The sequence below is a fragment of the Trachymyrmex septentrionalis genome, unplaced genomic scaffold, assembly GCF_001594115.1.
Source record: "Trachymyrmex septentrionalis isolate Tsep2-gDNA-1 unplaced genomic scaffold, Tsep1.0 scaffold71, whole genome shotgun sequence".
In the NCBI taxonomy this organism is placed as follows: Eukaryota; Metazoa; Arthropoda; class Insecta; order Hymenoptera; family Formicidae; genus Trachymyrmex; species Trachymyrmex septentrionalis.
Window position 1 is genome coordinate 1,500,365 of NW_017305895.1, and position 20,051 is coordinate 1,520,415.

The 20,051-nt window shown below is 32.0% G+C and overlaps 2 protein-coding genes across 3 annotated transcripts in view; both read right to left on the reverse strand.

The window, feature by feature from the left end:
- Window positions 1-12,530, reverse strand: part of LOC108753778 (neuronal acetylcholine receptor subunit alpha-7-like) — a 22,610-nt gene extending 10,080 nt beyond the window's left edge. Inside the window, exons 1-4 of the mRNA XM_018495668.1 lie at window positions 12,452-12,530; window positions 6,619-6,755; window positions 2,311-2,465; window positions 1,572-1,755 (exon numbers count right to left, since the gene is read on the reverse strand). Coding sequence (XP_018351170.1) covers window positions 1,572-1,755; window positions 2,311-2,465; window positions 6,619-6,755; window positions 12,452-12,515 — 540 coding nt within the window. The 5' untranslated portion in view covers window positions 12,516-12,530. The remainder of the gene's footprint in view (window positions 1-1,571; window positions 1,756-2,310; window positions 2,466-6,618; window positions 6,756-12,451) is intronic.
- Window positions 12,531-14,731: 2,201 nt separating this feature from the next.
- On the reverse strand, window positions 14,732-17,848 carry LOC108753796 (F-box/LRR-repeat protein 7). 2 transcript variants are annotated; one of them, XM_018495702.1, is made up of 2 exons: window positions 17,553-17,848; window positions 14,732-16,618 (listed from the first exon to the last, which is right to left on the reverse strand). In XM_018495702.1, the coding sequence occupies exon 2, from the start codon at window positions 16,603-16,605 to the stop codon at window positions 15,247-15,249; it is 1,359 nt and encodes a 452-aa protein (XP_018351204.1). In that variant the 5' UTR covers window positions 16,606-16,618; window positions 17,553-17,848; the 3' UTR covers window positions 14,732-15,246. The 2 variants fall into 2 exon arrangements, with proteins under 2 accessions (XP_018351204.1, XP_018351205.1); XM_018495703.1 differs by lacking the exon at window positions 17,553-17,848 and adding an exon at window positions 17,334-17,532.
- Between the last annotated feature and the right edge of the window lie 2,203 nt (window positions 17,849-20,051).

Genomic DNA, 20,051 nt, shown 5'->3' on the forward strand with positions numbered 1-20,051 from the left:
AATGTTTTGATTGCTTTTTAATGAAGTGTTAAATTAGTTTACTTTTGATGAATATTTATATTCTATTAATTTTATATATATATATATATACACACTTAACTCATTCATATGATAATATCTAAAAAAATCACTTTTTTTTAACTATTTATATCACTTTTGATATGTATATTAATAGTTTTTACATCTTGTTTATTTTTTCAGAGATAACTTAAGAAAAGAATGATTGATCAAGTAAAAACATTACTTATGTAAAAATCTGTCTTCAATTTCAAAAATATATTTTCTCTCGTTGATTAGAATTCAAGTAATACTTTCTCTTTAGATGTCTCGACAAAGAGATTAATTGCTATCTTGATGATTGTAATCAGTCAACAAAACGGAGTGCGAAATATATAATACAATAAACTCTTTTAACAAAATTAATTTTAAATACAAGAAATAAAGAATATTCATATAACTCGTAATAAATATTTTATAACTGCCTAGCGCATGGTTTTAGGATTTGTTTTTGTGACATACAGCACATATTATATATGCGCCCAAGGCCAGAGAGCCACTTGAGCGAACAAGCAACGGCATAAAATGGAGCAACGATCTATGCATCACTACATCACTGCTTGAAATGTAGTCATATCTCACAGTTATTACAGTAAATGATTAACTTGTGAAATTGAAAACGTTCCATTTTGCACTGTCTGATCTGCAGCCTTCATGTTTGTTATTATCAATAAAAAGTTGCAAAACATCGTATTGTAATTTTCACACCAAGATTTGAGTAAGCTGATATCAACACGAGCCGCTCAGTTTATCGTCGCATTATCCATCAAAACGCGATTATCTTCTAGAAACAATCACTTATTATCATCTGTTGCATTAATGCATTATGCAATGCGTCGCAGGTGACGGATAAATTATAGCTTCGTGCATAGCTTCTTCACGTTATATTTCCGTTATAGTGTAAAGTTATAATGTAATAAAGTACAAAACACGCGCAATTAACAAAATATTTATTGTTAAAATGTAACTATATTGTACTGCCTGTGTTTCAAGATATGAAACTTAATTTCAAGTGCTACGTCGTACATAGATATTTTTAGGCATTTTGCAGTATGCTATAATATTATTAGTTCATGAAATTAAAAACATTACATTGCAACAAGACTATTTGATGTGCGGCCTTAATATTTGTTATTGTCAGCGAAGTCGTTGAGCGTGGTATTTGATATATATTTTGATGCAAAATTCAGGTAACGATTATACAAATATAACTTTCAAACGCGTTATATAAATCTTCGAGTTGATTGCAATAGAAGACACATTTGCACGTAATGCAAATTTTGCGAATTTTCACAATTTACATCGTTGAATAATTTTGTCTCAACGGGACAAACTTCGAACTTCATTTTAAGAGAAATTTTTTAAGAGAAAATTTTGAATACGTGGCGCAGTGACCTGTTCTGTTAAAAATCAGATATTCAATTATGCAAATGTAAAACTTTGATAATTTGCATTCGGGTGAATCCAGATCCAAATGTGGAAAATAAAATGCAACTGTAGAAGGTGAAGCTTACTTGGTATCCATCGTATGTCCAGGAGGCCCATTTGAGGGCACATCGTTGCTCGTCAAAGGGAAAGAACTCCACATTTATGTCGCAACTGCTACGAAAGATACCGTGGCTTAACCAGACCACCTCGCCCGTGTGACTGACGATCACGTTTGTATTGATGACCGCTGAACTATATTGTGGATCCGCACTGTAACCAGAAAATTGAAACCGCATCGAGATATATGTATATATCTTTTTTTTTATTTCGATAACACAACTTTATATCTTCAAATTCCATTCCTTACATCAATAATATAATTTAAGAAATTATATTATTCGGGTACTGTAAGAAATTATATTCCACACACACATCTTGTAATATCTTCAAATTTATCCTAAATTATTTGTGTCTCTTTGTAGTTTTATTTTTTTTGTATTCAGCTGATCCCGAAAATTGTTACTTCCCAAAAGTATTCACATATTTTTCTTTTGAAAATCATATTTTATTTTGAATCTTCTCTCCAATCTTTATTTTATGCGCACCATCGCAAAGTATCCCGCAAGGGATTGAAAGAAGTTTCGAAAGAATAGTAAGATTAAGACGAGATCTCAAGAGAACGTATAAATCATTGTCCCAATTTGTGGAATTTTTGTAATATCCCAGAACCGCGGGTTAAGTATATAAACTTTCTCTATGCAAAATACATTTTTAAAGTGCAATAGCGTTGCGAAGTTTATTCCTTGATTCGAAACGATTGCTCACTTGTTATACAAAATCGTGTCAGGTCGCCAGACACGATTGTAGGGAACGCGGATTACTCGAATTCCAGCAAATTCCGAGGCATTCCATTTCAAATGATGATCGGTCCAAACCTGCGTAACCCAACAGTTGGTCGTAAGTATCTGGTTCTTTTCATCCTGAAAGAAATTATAAATCGTAAGACGTAAAGGAATGTGAAACGATCTTCGTAGAAACTGCAATATAAATTCGTTTACATAAATACAAATGCCATGCGCAAATTATAGCGCGTTTATTAATTTGTTTGAACATAACATTTAATTTATTTTTCCAATATAATGCATTTTTCTCGCTCGTTTATGAAATCTTTTCACAATTTATTTGCCAAACAAGACATTTATTTTACTTAATCAGCAGCATATTTCTGTAACGTACAATAAAAAATTCTCCCAAAAAGTTTTATAATTTGTAACTAATTTATCGTAAAATATTTAATTTGTCACGCTTAAAAAGATTACTCCCTAAAAGAAAGTTGTTGAAACTGACCTGTGTGATTAATTGAACTTTATATATATATCAACGAAACGAATCGTCGACGATATGGTTGACAAACAACAGGCAATATATCTTTCTAGTTATGAAAAAAAATAATATCAATCCCTCACAAAATCCGAAACAGTTTTAAAACCACGTTAGTAGTAATATTATTTTTGCAATTTAATAAATTCCACGCTTTATTTTTAGATTTATAAAAGTAACTGCAAATAAATTAGAAATAAAATAAAATATTTTAAAGCGATTTTACTGAAAATTTTTCTTTTTGTTTTGAACATAACAATATAACAACTTAAAAACTAAAGACAAAGTAAAATAAATGCGAAATCAATAAACTAAAATTGTTTGTCTTGTTTACCGTTTACTGTTTATATCTATTCTACAATAGTAAGCGTAGTTGTAAGTAGTTGTAATTGTAAGAATTAACCAATGAAGTCAAATATAAGGATAATATTCGACTGTGATTGATCAATTCTTACAACTACAACTACTAACTATGTGTATGCTTACAGCTATTGTAAAACAGGCATTAGGTAGAAATTCAAGAAAACATACATCTCAGTTCGTTTAGAAACGTTAATCCAATATATCTTTCCGCTCCGAGAAAAACGATACATGAAATGTTACTTTTGTCCGCAGATTTTTTTTCTTTTGCTAGCAGTATAAGACACTTAATTGATAAGTGCAAAGTATTATACGAACGAGTTCCGCGATATTTAATTGACCACCATAATCGTGCGAAATCTGCAACCTAACGAATTCCGCAGTGAATGCTATCTTTCGACAGAGATTGACGTCCGATCAATGAGCAAGAGTTCTTTATAATTGGATCTCGTTATTTTGTACGTTGAACATAAATATTCAAAGGTTCCGGTACGCGGTACTTTCCTCTATTCGACTCAGTTTAACCACTTTATGAACTTTTGAGAGATCTGCACTTGACATCCCTCAAGATTGGATCCCTTCAATTCGATAATTAAAGTAGCGCTAGTAACATTACGATATGTTATATTTCTAAATCGCTCATTAAAACAATTGCTTCGATAAATGATCGTTAAAACTATAATCGTTATATTAATTGTTATAATAATCTTTAATTATAATTATTATATTTTAATTATTATTATAACTTTTTCATTTACTTTAAAAAATAAGAGACAATATTTTTAATTACTATAGAGTTGCAAATGAAACAATTATTCACTCTGATCTCGTTAGACTTTAAAAGAATAAAAAAAAAAGGAAAGAGATTACTTATAGTAATTTTTTCATAGATAATTTAGCGAATTTTTTTATTTATTCGAGTAGCTATTTCCGTGATAATTAAACAAAATAGATACGTGCATACTTCTCTTTGATAATTATAGTGTTCGTGAAAGCAATATATTAGTCTCACTTAATACTTAACGTTCATCTTCGCGTATATTATCTTGAGATTAGATGCTATGGAAAATCAATGGAATGTGGTGGTGTAATTCAATAACGCATGATATAACGAAGATACCATCGTGAGACTATGTTCAATATTTCAATTGTAGGATTTAGGTATGTTGAGAATTTAAGCCATAGGAATTTATAGCAGATGTTATTGTTTGGCTAACAATTGCACATCCAAAATTGATTCTGTTCATATGAAAATTTATAATCCTCAAATAATACACGATAAAATAAATCATTAATTGCAGGTGAACAAATGATCATTATTCCAGCAATTTATATAATAACATCTGCAATGCAAAACACTTTTTGGAAATCTTTTTTTACTTTGCAAACATAAGTATATAACTGATAATAAAAAATTTAATATAATGAATAAATTATATTTCGAATAAAAAGAAATGGGATTCATGCAAAGTGTCCTTTCGATTATTATTCAATTATTGTCTGTTCCATGAACAGTGTCTCGAAAGATTTCCAATAGATTCGGCAATTAACAAAATTCGACAGGAAAATCGTGTGATATATTACGTTATCATCAATATTATTAAACGAAAAAAAAACGGAAAAGGAAGATAAGCTGAATGATCGATCGTACATTTTTCGCAATAGATGTAATAAGTTCTCGTTAGACGGTTTCAACCGTCTCTGGCCTCCCTGGAGTGACTGGTCGACTGCGTTGCGTTAAAGGTTGCTCTCGTTACCGCCATACGCGAAACAAATGTCTGAAACTTTCCCACCGTCTTACTTATTCTCACGCCAATTTATCTCCCGTATCTCCGATTACCATCGAGGATCCCGTCACGGTCGCGATGTTTCCATTTTCGTTGCGCATTTTTCTCAATTTTATCTTGTATACCGAGACAAATCTAGAAAAAAACTCGAAAATCTAACGTAATCAATGATGGAAATGATAAAGGAAAATTTGTAGAAAATTAATAAAATTTAAATAACTAATAACTTAGCAATGTTTATATGAACTAAAAGTATAATTATATTTATTATATCCTGTATATCGTCGCGAGAAAGCTGTGGGTAATGTTATTACATAAATTTTATGGCTCTTCAAATAAAAGTTGTTTATTCTTCACGAGTAGTGAGTTTATTCTTCACGATAAATTCAAATATTTCTATCGCTTAGTAGATTTTTTTTACCAACCACGGAACAGGAATTTATTTTATTAAAGATCAAATCCGTTTACTGAGAATTCTGTTTGAATACCAAAGCGCTGATAAAAATCAATAGCAAAAAAATCTATAGACGTAAACGCAAGTACAGTTAAAAATCGAGTAATCGCACGTTTTCATATATTTTCTCTCTTGTATTTAAATTATTTTTTATTCTATGAAATACATCGAGAAAAAAATTCTTTTTCCAATTGATTACGCCACGCCTCACCATTATCCTCTCTATACATGAAAATATTTTCTCTCATGCTTATTTTTATTACGCTTACATTTATTGTGCTAATAAGCAATAATATCTCGAAATCATTAAAATTCAACAATCGAAATAAACTAAAGAAGCAAATTGTTTGTTATACGATATCCTTCGCTAATGGCTAAAGGAAAAGTCAAGCGTGGGACTCTGCAAATATATAATGTACAATCTCGACAATGGAAAACAAAAGAATACAAAAATATTTTTGAAGAATTAAGTCCCAGTTTTCGTTGTTGTTGAACTTTAAGGATTTCGAGAAATAACGGAATTTCTACTGATATTTCTATTTTTATTTTATAGCCGTCGTCGATACTTTGTTGCAAAAAATACGTGTATATACGTACATAGTATTATATCTATTCTACGTAGCTAATAATTTAAAATTGAACATTATTTGGAGCAAAAACATTTCACGCAACTCACATATAAAAACATATTTAATTTAAAAAAATTCTTAATTATTTTAACTTCCAATTAATTTACAGAAATACATACGTAAATTTTAAATAAATAAAACTTATTTAAAAATGTTTATAGCTATGTGTAATTATATATTTTTGTTTATGTAAAATAATATTAAAATTGTACATATATTTATATTTAAATTATCCAAAAATTTTGTTATAAAATTTATAATTTAAAAAAGATGTAAAAAGGCAAACTATAGCTATTAATTTTTTTAATCTAAATTTTATAAAAATATCTAAAACATTTTAAAAATAATTTTAAGAACAAAAATTTTTTTCAAAAATAGAATTATAAATAGAATTTTGATCGTAATACTTTTTTAAATTAATAAAAGTATTCTAACAATAAGAAGAAAATCCATTAACGGAACAATCAAGTTCTCTCTCGCGTCGTATTAATTTTTAAGATTATTTACGCTCGAATATACTCACGACGTCAATAATATGATGAAGAGACAGTCCAAAGATCACGACCAAAGGCTGGGACGAATTTTTAGCAGGCCTCACGCCGGCGTCATATCCGTCCAGCAAATGCTTTGTCAGTCTGTATTCGTGCTCGTCGCAAACACCTGAACAGATAAAAAATACAATAAAATAACATAAAAATACAATTAATTTTCTAAATTGTTTTAAATTGTAACTTATTAAAATCTTTAAAAATATATGTGGCCAATTGAATTTTGAAAGAAAAAAATATAATTATTATATATTGATTTACTTGGTTAATAGAGAGAGAGAGAGAGAGAGAGAGAGGGAGGGAGGGAGAGAGAAAGAAATAAAAAAATTAACGTAATAACGTTTTTAATTTTATACATTATATATTGTTATTATTATAGAATTACTTAATATTAGTGAAATATTAGCGAAATAGATAAAACACAAACAGATTATATGCGATAAATTTATTCATATATTTTTTATATGAATTATATTAATGGTATATATAGAAATAAAGAGAGAGAGAACATCTTGTATCAAAAAAATATTTTTATTTTTCTGAAAGAGATAAGTCTGAAAGAGATATAACATTCGCAAAAAAACATCCTGCATGTAACTGAATGCTCTTTTTATTTATTGTTTGGATAAGCCTTGCGTTGAAACTATAGAAATTTCGTATGTTTAACTGCAGTACATTATTAGTTTATATTCACATTATTCTTTTATATTCAATTTAACATTTATTACTCCAAAATGCATTGATGTTATACATATTAAAACAATAATCTTTTAGCTTATTCAGATTTAAACAGATTTCAATTTTCCTCTCTTTCAAGACTTTTAATAATCACATTTTTATCACTATTGGATGCTGTTAATAATTTAACGAAAAACAACGATAATGTAAATCAAATTTATAAGTAAACCGAATCGCAAATTTAACGAAGTATGAATACGGTACTGAATAACGTACAAAACATAAATCTTATATCGTACGTTAACTTAATTATTAAAAATTTTTAATTATATCCCTCTTTTTCAATTTAATACCGAAAAATAATGAGAAAAAAATGAAATGTCCGTATAAAGAACCACTTCACCGTCTAATCACGGCACAAGTGATATTCGAAGGGATAAAACGTGATGGCGAATCACTTAGAGTAAAGAATGGTGTAAGGCCGAACGCGAGAAAAGCGGCGTAAAGTCTTGGAAAGCGACCCTGCAAAAACGACTCAAGAGATTCCTTTCGCCGGGCCATTCTCTCTGATCACAGCTCTGATCCGTTTCGTTACGTGGATCGTTCGTCCATTATAGCGATCAGCTACATGATCAGTATAACGTCAGTCCACCTTCCCATTGAAGCAACCATTGTGCCGTGAAGCGTGGTGAAACCTGTCAGAGGACCAAGCTAATCTCAGCTTGAAGTAAGGAAGGTAGGAAGATACTGCAAGGAAGATAAGCGATACTCGTCGCGAAAATACCACTCGTAATTAGGAGAATGTTCCTCACGGTCTTATCGAACTGTAAGAGTTGCAGCTTCAAACGATAGTGAGTGCCGTTTTCTAACGACATTTGAACGATGCTGAAGTAAAATTATTGGCAGTTTTACTCATACATATACAGTTTTGCTTATATATATTAAAGGAATAATATCCTATCTTGAAAAACTCAATTTTTTCTTTCTGAGTGAATTTTGTTAAAAAGATTTTTTGTATAAAAAAATATTTTTAATAAAAATTGAATGATTTTAAGAGCGCTTTAATGAGTAAAAACTAAAAAATTAAGGAAAAATTTGTATTATTATAATAAAATACTCTTGAAACCATTCAACTTTTATTTAAAATATTTTGTTTATCTTTAATAATATTCATCCTGCAGGAAGAAAAAAACTTAATTTTTTTAAGGGAAATTCCATCTTTTTAACATGCAAGAAAGCATTTATAAAAATATAAATTTTTTATTTTTGTCTACATTTTATCCGTTAATGTATCCAAAGCTTATTAAAATTGAAGGACACTTGATTGTGTTATTTTATCAGTTCTACTTTTTTTTTATTGTTAAGTATGCTGTGAATAATTTTAATACATATCATAACATTTTAACGCTTCGTTTTTATGATAATCGCATATAATTCAAATCTTTTATCTCCGAGTAGAAAAATAATTTCAAAAGATTCTCGCAGATCGAGAAATACCGGCCTGTCACCGTTGCAGGGATCATAAATCGAAAAATCTCATAGATTTGTAATGAGATCGAATGTTAGATGTCGATACTGTATGAGCTGCGGAATATCTCACGGGATCTCGACCGACTGACATCGAATTTCTTCGTGCAGAGCGGCTCATCACACGAAGACATCTGTCAACATCTGGAGATTACCTTCCAACATATGAAAATGTTCGATTATCCGAACATTTGAAATAAAAGTAAAATTTCAATAGTGCATTGTAAAACAATAATCGGCAGAATTAACATGAGGCTAAATAAACAAATTAACCAAAAGAAATTGATTTTTCTAATCTAATACTTTTCATTTTTTAGTTACTCTTATAACTTTGAGAATGACCCGAGTCGAAACGTTAGTTTAATGTAGGCATATTTTTATTTTTATTTTTATTTTTATTAAATTATTTGTATTTATTACGTACATTATATTTTGTTATTTTGGTTCGCAGCCCTTTTTAACATAATTTATTTTATTTTCATTATTTGAGCCATATTATAGTATGTATTTTAATACTTTTCAGTTATAAATACATTAAATTTAATGTAATGTCATGAAATTAAATTCAAATTTCTAATTATTGTTTTTTTAAATTCAAATTGTATAACTTAAAAGTACATTAATACATTAAATTTAAAATGAAATTATTAACAGTGTAGCATCAGACACATATCTAATAATTATCTATGCTTTTAATAAAGTTATTATTATAATTTATTTTGTTTCTCTCCTTCGATTGGTTCAAACTTTTTTACTGTATTGGATTCTATAAAAACAATCTGTTGTTTTGCACACGGTTAGCCGCGTGTCAATTCGCGGATAAATGGATAAAACTTAGTTTAGTGTAGTGACGAGGAAATAAACGCTGATGGTGACCCAAAACCATTAAAACCTCGGTACGTAAACCGATTTGTTAAATACATGCACAGACCCCGATTCCGACGAATATGCAAATTCCATCGGTATCACCGAATTCAGGCATGGAGGAGGCGTCAAATGGCCCCTTGACGCGATTGATTCGCAAATGTTTACACTACCAGCTGCGACGCAAACATACCATAACGAGGTCCGCTTAAGATCGAAAGGTACATCGTGGGACACGTGAAATCTTTAGTATGAACCTTCTATATATTATCTGTCCCCAGCAATTGAATCCATTTATTAAATTTCGAGCCAAATTTTGAGCATTACAAAACGAATTGAACTAAATTATATATATATATTATTTATTATGAATTAGATTAAATCACAAATTTAATTAGAATATTACATCATTAGTTTAACTTAAAGTAAAAAGGAAATTTTTTAAATAATTTTTAAAGTATGAAAGCAATAAATAAAAAAAAAATTAAAAGCGATTCAAGTTTATAAGAATGGCAATGACGTATTGTTCGTGATATCTCGATATAACACTTCCTAAGTAGAACAATAAGTCACGATAACGTCAAAATGACGTTAAAATGAAAATCGTAACTCATTGAAAAGTGACTTTTAATAATTACTTTAGAATCATTTCGATATCGTGATGATTTGTGTTCTGCTTGATTTCCAAACTCAAGGAATTATCAAGTCAAAAAGAAGTCAAAATAACTTTATTTTGGAGTCATGAAAATCAAAATGACAATTTTTAATTATAAAATTTGATTGTTTATTGACGTTAAGAATAAAAATGAAATTATTTTTTGTTGATTTTTGTGTATTCCTTGGGAGTACAAGAAAGTCAAAATAATGTTAATCGGATGTCATGTTAATCGATTATTGAATTTATGTTATTTTTTCATCATAATTCAGTCAATATGTACATATATTCAGTCATTATTTTAACTTTTTTGGTCTCTTTAGATTTAATCGGAAAGCAATATTATTATGCCGCTGGAAGTTATACATTCAGCATTAAAAGTTCCGCAAACCTTTCTCTTATATATGTATATCCGGCAAGTTATACCGATAAAAGTAAACTCACATCAGGATTCTGTTTGAACACGTTCGTGTTCAACTGCACTCTTGTAACTGACCTTTAGAATAGAATTTTCAACTGAGCTTAAATTTAGAATTTTAGAATTTGTACGATTGAAGATTCGTGCAGATAAATATTTTGCATCTGTTAAATTGATTCTATTTAAATCTGTCAAGAATGTATCTTTAAAGAAAATCCTACGACAATTATTACGGGCATGGGAATGTAAATTATCGAACCGTCAAGTCCTTGAAAATTTCCCGATCGAGAGATGTAATAAAAATCGCGACCTGTTCGCGTTGTTTCTCGTGTCGAGGACGTCCTTCCTAAAAATGGCTTGCAATTTGTTGACGTTTCAGCCTTGGGAATTTGATCGCGTCGCGTAATTTACATCTCAGACGTCTTTGATATCAGCGGTTGTGTAGTCCTGGCGGGCGAAAGCTATGACGAGCTTTGTGACGTCTACAGACAATATCTAAACAATTCCTAAACGCGCTGTACTTTGGTACCAAGACACAAACTTTGAAGCTTTATTGATGACGATCTACATCTTTCTTAGCTTCCGAGATTATTGAATATGGGTAAAATACAGGGTATAGGAAAAAAGTAAATAATCGAGTTTTAGAGGACATTTAAAAAAGTGACAAGTATCAATAATCCAATTCTCGAAGCAAGATAATTATTCTTCCTTATGCAATGTAGGTGTCGTGCAATGAGATTTTCTAGTTTGAGCTCAAGTAAAATAATTTTTTCTTGCGTCAAGATATTTTATAGATTTCATAAAAAAGTAAATTTTCACGAAATAATAATTTCTTAGACTTATTTTGCGAGAATATTTCAATTTTCAATTTTGTAAAAAATATAAAATATTAAAAAGAAAATATTACACATATAAAATATATAATAATTTATCTTAATCTCTTTATCTTGAATTTATCTTAAACAAGATCTAATGGTAATAATTAAAAAAAAATTATTAACTAATGAAATTATTGGTATATAAATTTGAAAACATTGTTACAATTATTATTATTGTTGTTATTATAGAAATTAATAAAAAAATTTTTTAACTATTTAAAAAATTTTGCAAAAATTTCATTGTTTGAAAGAAAATCTATTTATACATTCAATGATTAAATATTAAACTTAATTATGCAAAAATTAAACTTATAATTTATTAAGTAATTATAACAAAAACTCAATCAATTAAGGAAACAAAACTTATTATCAAAGAGACACTTAAAAATTAAACAAAGAATAAAAACTCTTATTACTCTTATCAATCTTAGTATTTTAAATCCTCAAAGCGAAAACTTTTCAACCTGCAATCGCAATGTTTTAATATTAAAACAAAAAAGGATCTAAAATGATTTCCCAGACAACATATTGAGATATAAGACGTCTTTAAGACGTCTTAAAGACGTCTTATGTCTCTTTTTTAAATACTTTGCGTTGTCTTGCGGTTCAGTCGGAAATTCGCGGCTATCTTGTGAATTATCGGTTGCGTTCGGTTTGGACAATTACGCGCTTTAAGCGTATATAGTCATCATTCTGTCTTTATCATCCATTAAATGTAAAACAAGGATAGAAGTGCTAAAAACATCCAAATCGATAAATAAAAATCGCACAATTCTGCGAGCACTCACCATTCCCGAAGGCGATGATCAGAAGAAACCCGTATCGAAGAAACGGAACGGGAGAGGGCGACATGGAATTGAGGGCCTGCTCGTGACCGCGTGACCGCCTACGTACGACTGATACACGACGACAGCTTTCAACCACCGTGCAATTTCGCCTCTGAATCCCGCGCTATCCCTACCAGAGAACGCGGGTTCCCGAAGGAAATTCGCGCAGGCGTTTATCGAAACGGCGCCAGCACGAATTTACACCGAACGCGAAGTCCGATTGAAATGTACAAAGATACACTGAAATGTATTCAAATTATATAGAATGACGTTAAAAAATGACATATCCAAAGAACATACCAAGAAAAAGTCAGAATGGCTTTATTTTGACGTCATGAAAGTCAATGATTTTTTATTACGAAATTTGACTATTTATTGACGTTAAGAATAAAAATAAAGTCATTGTTTCATTTTTTGTTGATTTTTTTTTGTATTTCTTGAATTTTGTTTTTTCACACAAGCGATACTGAATCTATAAAAGTTACGAATATTTTATACGCAGATAATGTCGTCATTATTTGCTTACTTTGGTGACAAAGTTATCGCGTGACAACGCAGGTTTATAACTTACTTTTGCGGGGTAACAAGACTCAGTAAAGTACACAGTTTCAAGCTTTCAAACTTGTGCAAAATGTAAGTAAAGATTCAATCTCACTTGTCAGAATAAAAAGGAACGTGCAGCACTCAACTGAGTAATGACATCATAAATGAGAATTATTTGAGTTTTGGTGCAAACAGAAAGTAGCTATACAGACTTCTATTTTAGTCTACTGGACATTACATCATTTTGTAATAACATCTATTACTTGAGGTAATTTTTTGTTTGTATTCTTTAATGTTTAAATAAGAAAGCGCAAATTGCGAAATAATAGCATCGATACATTTTCTCTATGAGAGATAATGGATCACATATTTCATTTTTAAGCCGACAAAAACAGTTCAATTATAAAATAGACGTCATCACAATCTATTTTTAATAATTATTTATCAACATTTTTTATCGATTACGAGAAACAAGCTTGAATTTTACGTTTTTGTAATCACGCACATTTAGATCAATATTCAAAATTTTTTTGAAAGTAGATATATATTTTATGATACAAAAAAAGATGATTGTTGAAATATTAGGTGTACAAAAAAGTTCTGAGCTTTAGATTTGATACAACCGAAATAACAATTTAAATTTTATATATCTTCCCGCCCTTTTGGGGTTTTAAAACAGTAACATTTAACCTCCTGAAATGCGATACGGTTTGGCGTTTGATGCACATAACCTCAAAAATCAGTAGTGTTCACGATGGCAATTACAAAAGAGCATATTCGATTTTCCATCCACTTCGCGTTTCATCTGAAGAAAAATGCTGCTGAAGCCACTGAAATGATTTGTGCTGCATATGGAGAGAACGCTGTAAGTCATGCAACATGCAAAAGGTGGTATCAAAAGTTTCGCCAAGGAGATTTCAGTCTTAAAGATGAATCGCGTGCTGGACGCCCTGAAAAGATTGAAACGGACGAATTGCAAGCACTGCTGGATATAAACTCTGCGCAAACTGAAAAGGAGCTTGCAGAACAGCTTGGCGTTACGCAGCAAGCCATTTCCGTACGATTGTTTTTAAATAAAGATTGAATTTTACAAAAAAAAGCTCAGAACTTTTTTGTACACCTAATAGTAATTTAAATGTGAGAACGAGTTTATAATTAAGTTTCCTTATATGTAAAATATATTTATACATATATAAATATTTTTTATATTTTTTATATATTTTTTATATATATTGTATGTTAAAATTATCCTTGTAACTCTAAGGTTTTAATAAAATTTTGCTTTTTAAATTTTTATAAGTCAAAAGAAAAATGAAGATTTTAAAAAATTACAATCTTGTAAGTCTTGTATAAATGTCGAAGTTACAATTTTATAAAAATTTTTTAATGAAATTTGCAGTATATTTAACTTTTTAATAACAATTTTTTAATGATATAAATATAAATTGTTGCACAAAATTTTGGATTTCAAAAATAATTTAGTTTAACAGGAACTGATTTACTGCATATTTCTATGCAATTTCGTACATACTGTGCATATGTCACGTAATAAATCCACATATTAATTCCAATGGTGTTAAGAAATGAGAGTATTTAATACCGTATCGTTATTACAATAAATTACAAAACGTTATTACAGAATATAAATGATTCATTACACAATGCACTAAATTATAGAAACAATAAATAGCATGCGTGATTTTTGAAAAGCTAGATATATATATATATTTTTACAACCAATCGTGAAATAATCTTTTTACAAATATATGAGCGACGAAACGGTGTTTGTTAATAAATAAATTGCAGACGATACAAGTTATCGATCTCAAAAATTGATAATTCACCTTCGTTATTTTTCTTTTCGTCGCGCCGTATCAAAAATAACATTTATCATCGCATAAACTTTGATAACAAATTGGGTTTACAATTCTCTATAAACTTCCGCTATATTACACTCTGGCACTTGAGATTAGTGTTACGAAATAAGCGAATATCCTGAGAATATTCGAACATCTTTATAAATTATACTAGAGAATGTTATTCTCAATATACTATATTAACATAACTCCTACTTTTAATATTCTCAGGATATACTTCAAAGTTCCTTTTCCAGAGAATTCATCGGAATATTCTCCTCTTCGGAGTACTTTCTTCCAAGAATACTTCCACGCTATTGCTCGGGAATCTTAATACGAGCAACATTGCTGATGACATCAGCTGGAGAACCCAGGATTGGTATGCTCTATGATGCAACGTCGGCAGTAACGTTTAACCGCGCGATAGCCGACCCACGTGACTCTGGAGCACTCGCCGATGTTGAGTTGCCGCAGGCCACGTACATAGTAGGCCAAGGCTTCGAGACCAGCGTCGGTGATCCTCTCGCATCCGCATAGAGACAGCTTCTTCAGGTTCGGACATCCGGTAGAGAGTGCCTCGAGGGTCGCATCGCCGATGTCGCACTTGCCTATGTCTAGGGCGCGCATACGCGGACAACCACGTGCCAGGGCGATGGTCGCGCTGTCGCTAAGCGCTTCGCAACCACGAGCGTTCAGGTAGCGCAGCTTGTAGCAATGACGGGCGACGACCAGTAGACCAGCGTCGGACACGCGGTCGCATTTGCCTACGGAGAAGTAACGGAGCGATGGACCGAGACGTGCAGCCAGCTCGCGCACCCCGAAGTCCGTAACTTTCACGCAATCTGACACCGACAGCTGACGCAGGTTGGCGCAGTAGGAAGCGATGGTAGCCAAGCTGGAGTCGGTAATGCGGCTGCATCTACGTAAGTAAAGGCATCCCAAATGCGGCATGCGCGACAGGCTTAGCATCAGGCCAGAATCCTCAACTCCATTGCAATCGCTAAGATCGAGCGACTGTAGCTGTAAAATAGTGGTACGACCGCAGGCACGAGTAACATTAGAACAGCCAGTCAAGTCAAGCTCTCTGAGATGAGCACAGCTGTCCAGTACGGAGGTGACGTTGGCATCGGTGACTCGACGCGAGTGTCGCAACACTAGGGAGGTCAGATTGAGGTACGGCAGTTGAGCGAAGATGCCGGGCAACCCGGTGGCGCCTTCCAGGACTAAACGACGGACACAGGTGTGACAACCACGGCGCGTCAGCGCGTTTAACGCCGCGGTGGCATTCTGTGGATAACGCACCTCGACTTCTCGCCAGAGTGCCGGATGCCACGCAATCTCCCAGAGTCGTCGGCAAGTCTGCGCCAGGGAACAACGGTCGCGGGTGTCGAGCCAGCTAAAGATCTTCAGCAGTAGACTGTCATCGAGCTGGCAGAGGTCATTGACGGCGACGTGATGAACCAGATGATGCTTAGGCTGCGATAGCTGTTGCTGCTGTTGCTGTTGACGAGTCGGCGTGCTGGATACACCCGGGGTTGACGAGGACGATGATGAAGTAGTGCGGCAAGCATTGTTGTCGAGGGTGTGATAACCCAAGTCGATAGCGTCCGCACCTGGTCGATAAACGCCGACCTTCTGCGACGAGTAGCCTCCTCCCCGCTCAGAGCCGCTCTGTTCCCCGAAGCTGGGAAAGAGGAGTGGGCATGATCCTTCCATTCCATGCTCCGTTCTGCAATTCAGAAATTTATTTCAATACGTGTAATTTTTACATTCATATTCTAAGTAGAGATAAAAATTGTTGGATCTGAAGGACATTTCACAACAAAATTTATATTTTAAAACGTGATTTAAATTTTTAAACTTTTTCCTGTTGAATACAAGGTAACAGTAACGTTACAACAATGTTATAATTTCCTATTAAACATGTATAACCATTACAACTTGTGTTATGTTACATATATATAGTATACATGTGTGTATATATTTTTTTGCAATTTTAAACAATATTTAAAATCCAATTTGTAAGTGCATACAATAAAATTAATATTTATTATTGCTTTTATTTTACTATTATTATTATTATTATATTGTTTATTAAGAAATTATAATATTGATACAATGTTATTATTACTTTGTGTTTAGTAAATTTTCACAGATTTGCTCACACACAATAAAAATGTAAGTATATTTTTCGAAACAAAAAAATAAATTCTAACTTAAAATTTAACAATCAAAGTATATATTCAAAATTGGCGAACTAAATTATAATAGAAATTGTTTTCGAAGTTATTTCTTAAAAAATACAAAAAAATTCAAATTTTATATGCTTAATTATTAGCCTGTGTTGTCTAATGATGACATATGTCATGACGTAATTAATTTGCGGCTAGATTATTCGTCGAATTTACGAAACTAAACGTAAAACTGCCACAATTCCACTTTACTTGATAGAATTATTTTCGTACTGCTTCAACAATAAGTTACGGTATTCGCTTTCGAGAAAAAAATTTTGCCACTGTACGGATCTCGAATTTTGCGCGGCGATGCCGTATTTACAGAACACGAGTTATAGCGCGGGGAGGGGCCTTATCGACGCGTCCATTCGCGACGCGTCACGACCGTTTACGGCACGGTTTGACGTGCGAATTTCACAATTAACTCACAACGGGATGCTGGACGGGAGAGTCAGCGACCGTGCGTGACATCACCGAGCAATATCGATCTATCCGCCACCTCCTCCATGTTGATCCCGCATTCCAATTCTCGAAGCAGATGCGGGACCCGTTTCGCTCGCACGGGGCCAAAGGACAGCGCGAGAATGAGGTCCACTCGACGTTCGCGCTCACCCTGGAAATCCTCGAATTCGTTGAATTGCTCGTGCAACCGCCGAGAAACGTGTGCGATCACGTTTCACGAACAATCCGACGAAAAATCCGACATATGACAGGACTCTCGACACACTTACAGAGCCCCCCCCCCCCTAACACAATCGTGCATCCTCCCCCCTCCCGCCCCCTCTTGTTTCCACACCAGGGCCCCTGAAGCCCCACTCCAGTCTCCAAGTCGATCAACCGGGACTTCTAGCGGGCCCATGATGAAAGGTGCGTTGCGAAAAGCGCTTCGCTTCATTGGAGACACATAACTGTGCTGAAAGGTTTCGCATGAAATTAACGAGCTGCTAGATATATAAATAAATCGAATAAAATTCAGAACAAAAAATAAGCGTAGTAAATAATAATAAAATAGATCGTGTACGAATGTGAAAGTTTAGACGATTGCATTGGCAAAATGGCGATAGATCAAATTCTAGGTAGACGTGTCTTATTACAAGGCTCGTTCGATGTAAAATGGAAATCAAACGTTATACAAAATTATCTTTAAAACGTATAATATTTTGGAACCATAAAACAATTTAATTGTTCTATATTATTCTGGTTTTTTACGAGAAACAATTTGTAGAATACTAAGTAGGCGTCAAAAACAAAGATCGTGCCATTTCCTCGCTGGAAATATTCGTAGACTTGGCTACGTAGTTCAATGTACACGCACATAGAGGCGTTAGTAGATTTTATTTTAAGTCCGGACATGTTACTCTCAAGCTTTCTTTGGTTCATGAAACATAACCTCGCTGTAACATATTACTGAACATATGTAAACAAAACAACGATTTTTTGACATTTGCACAAATTACAAGTAAATCAGAAGGTTTATTTTTTTATTGTTGTACTGAATTGCAAATTAGAACTTCCCCTCTCGCCAAATTTCAAATATATATTTATTCCAAAATAGTATTAAGTATAAAAAATGTATATATACTAATTCAGCTATAAGCAGACCTATAATTTACAGAAAGGGAATAAGGCAAAAGGAAGAAGGTAAAGTTTCCAACGAATGGTGAATTCGTCAATAAACATGACCATGGCTAACATCTTAAAGAACAAGAATTCCTTTGAGAACAAATTATTAAAGAGAAGCAGAAAAGAATGGCGAAAGGAGAAGCTGAAGGAGGCAAGAAAGATCGGCATGCTCCAACTATCATTGACAAAAAGTGCAAGAACATCAATCCACATATTCTTTAGTATATCGGCTTGGTACGATGATATTTCATTGTCCAGACTTCCACCTTGAAACATCAGAGATAACAGTCCAAGAAACAGAAGCAATATAGTTCCATAAATACTTGATAACACTCAAGATAAAGTATCATTTACTAGGAAAGAGACGGATATTAAGTTAGATATGTCAGACAGTAATCATTCTATAAATAAATCTTCATCTGACAAAAGATCAGGCTGGGAAAGATCAAACAAAGAAGAAATAAAAATTAAAGAAACAGAAATAGAAGAAAAATTGATAGAAAATAAAGAGTAATATCGAGAAACAAGACAATGATGACAAGATGAAGAAAGCATTGGAAAAGGGAGGGGAAAATGCAAAGAAGCGGATAGACAGTTGAAAATAGACAATAGAAAGATAAATTGTCGATTAATGTGGCGCGTTTGTTCTTCAAAACGAGACAAGAAATTTTCATTGCAAGAGAGAAAGAGAGAAAATGTTTGTGTCTTCGAAAATTAATGCTAAGTTATTAAAAGTTGTTAAAATTGTTGAATTATGTAACAAAGCTTCCTGTATTTACTGCACATAAATTTGTATTTATTGTAATATATTTACACATATTATAATACTTATATATGTATAAAAAAAAGTTGCAATGTAAAATATCTAATTTATTTTACAAATATAATGAAAATTTAATATTTAATACTTGAATTTTATATAGTATAAATTACACTAATTATGTGCATGGTAAAATTTTTTGTGAAAATTGCTTTAACTATCATTTGAAAATTAGAAAGTTTAGATGAATTAAGTTATGAAAATATAAATATGTACACTATACAATATTTTGTTTTTACAGCGGTTCTTTGAAATGTTCAAAATCTCATTCACAAAACGTGATCTAGATATTTTTCGCTAAGAAAAATATTCCAAGCTTTTTATTTTGGACCGAATATTTTAAACAAATACAAGCACAATTGCGTCTAGCAAAAAAATGAAGCTTTCAAAATACATTTTTACATTAAGATATTTTATTTTTTACAAATTATTTTTTAACTCAATGTACGATACAATTATTTTGGCTGCGTTCGGAAACGTCGCTC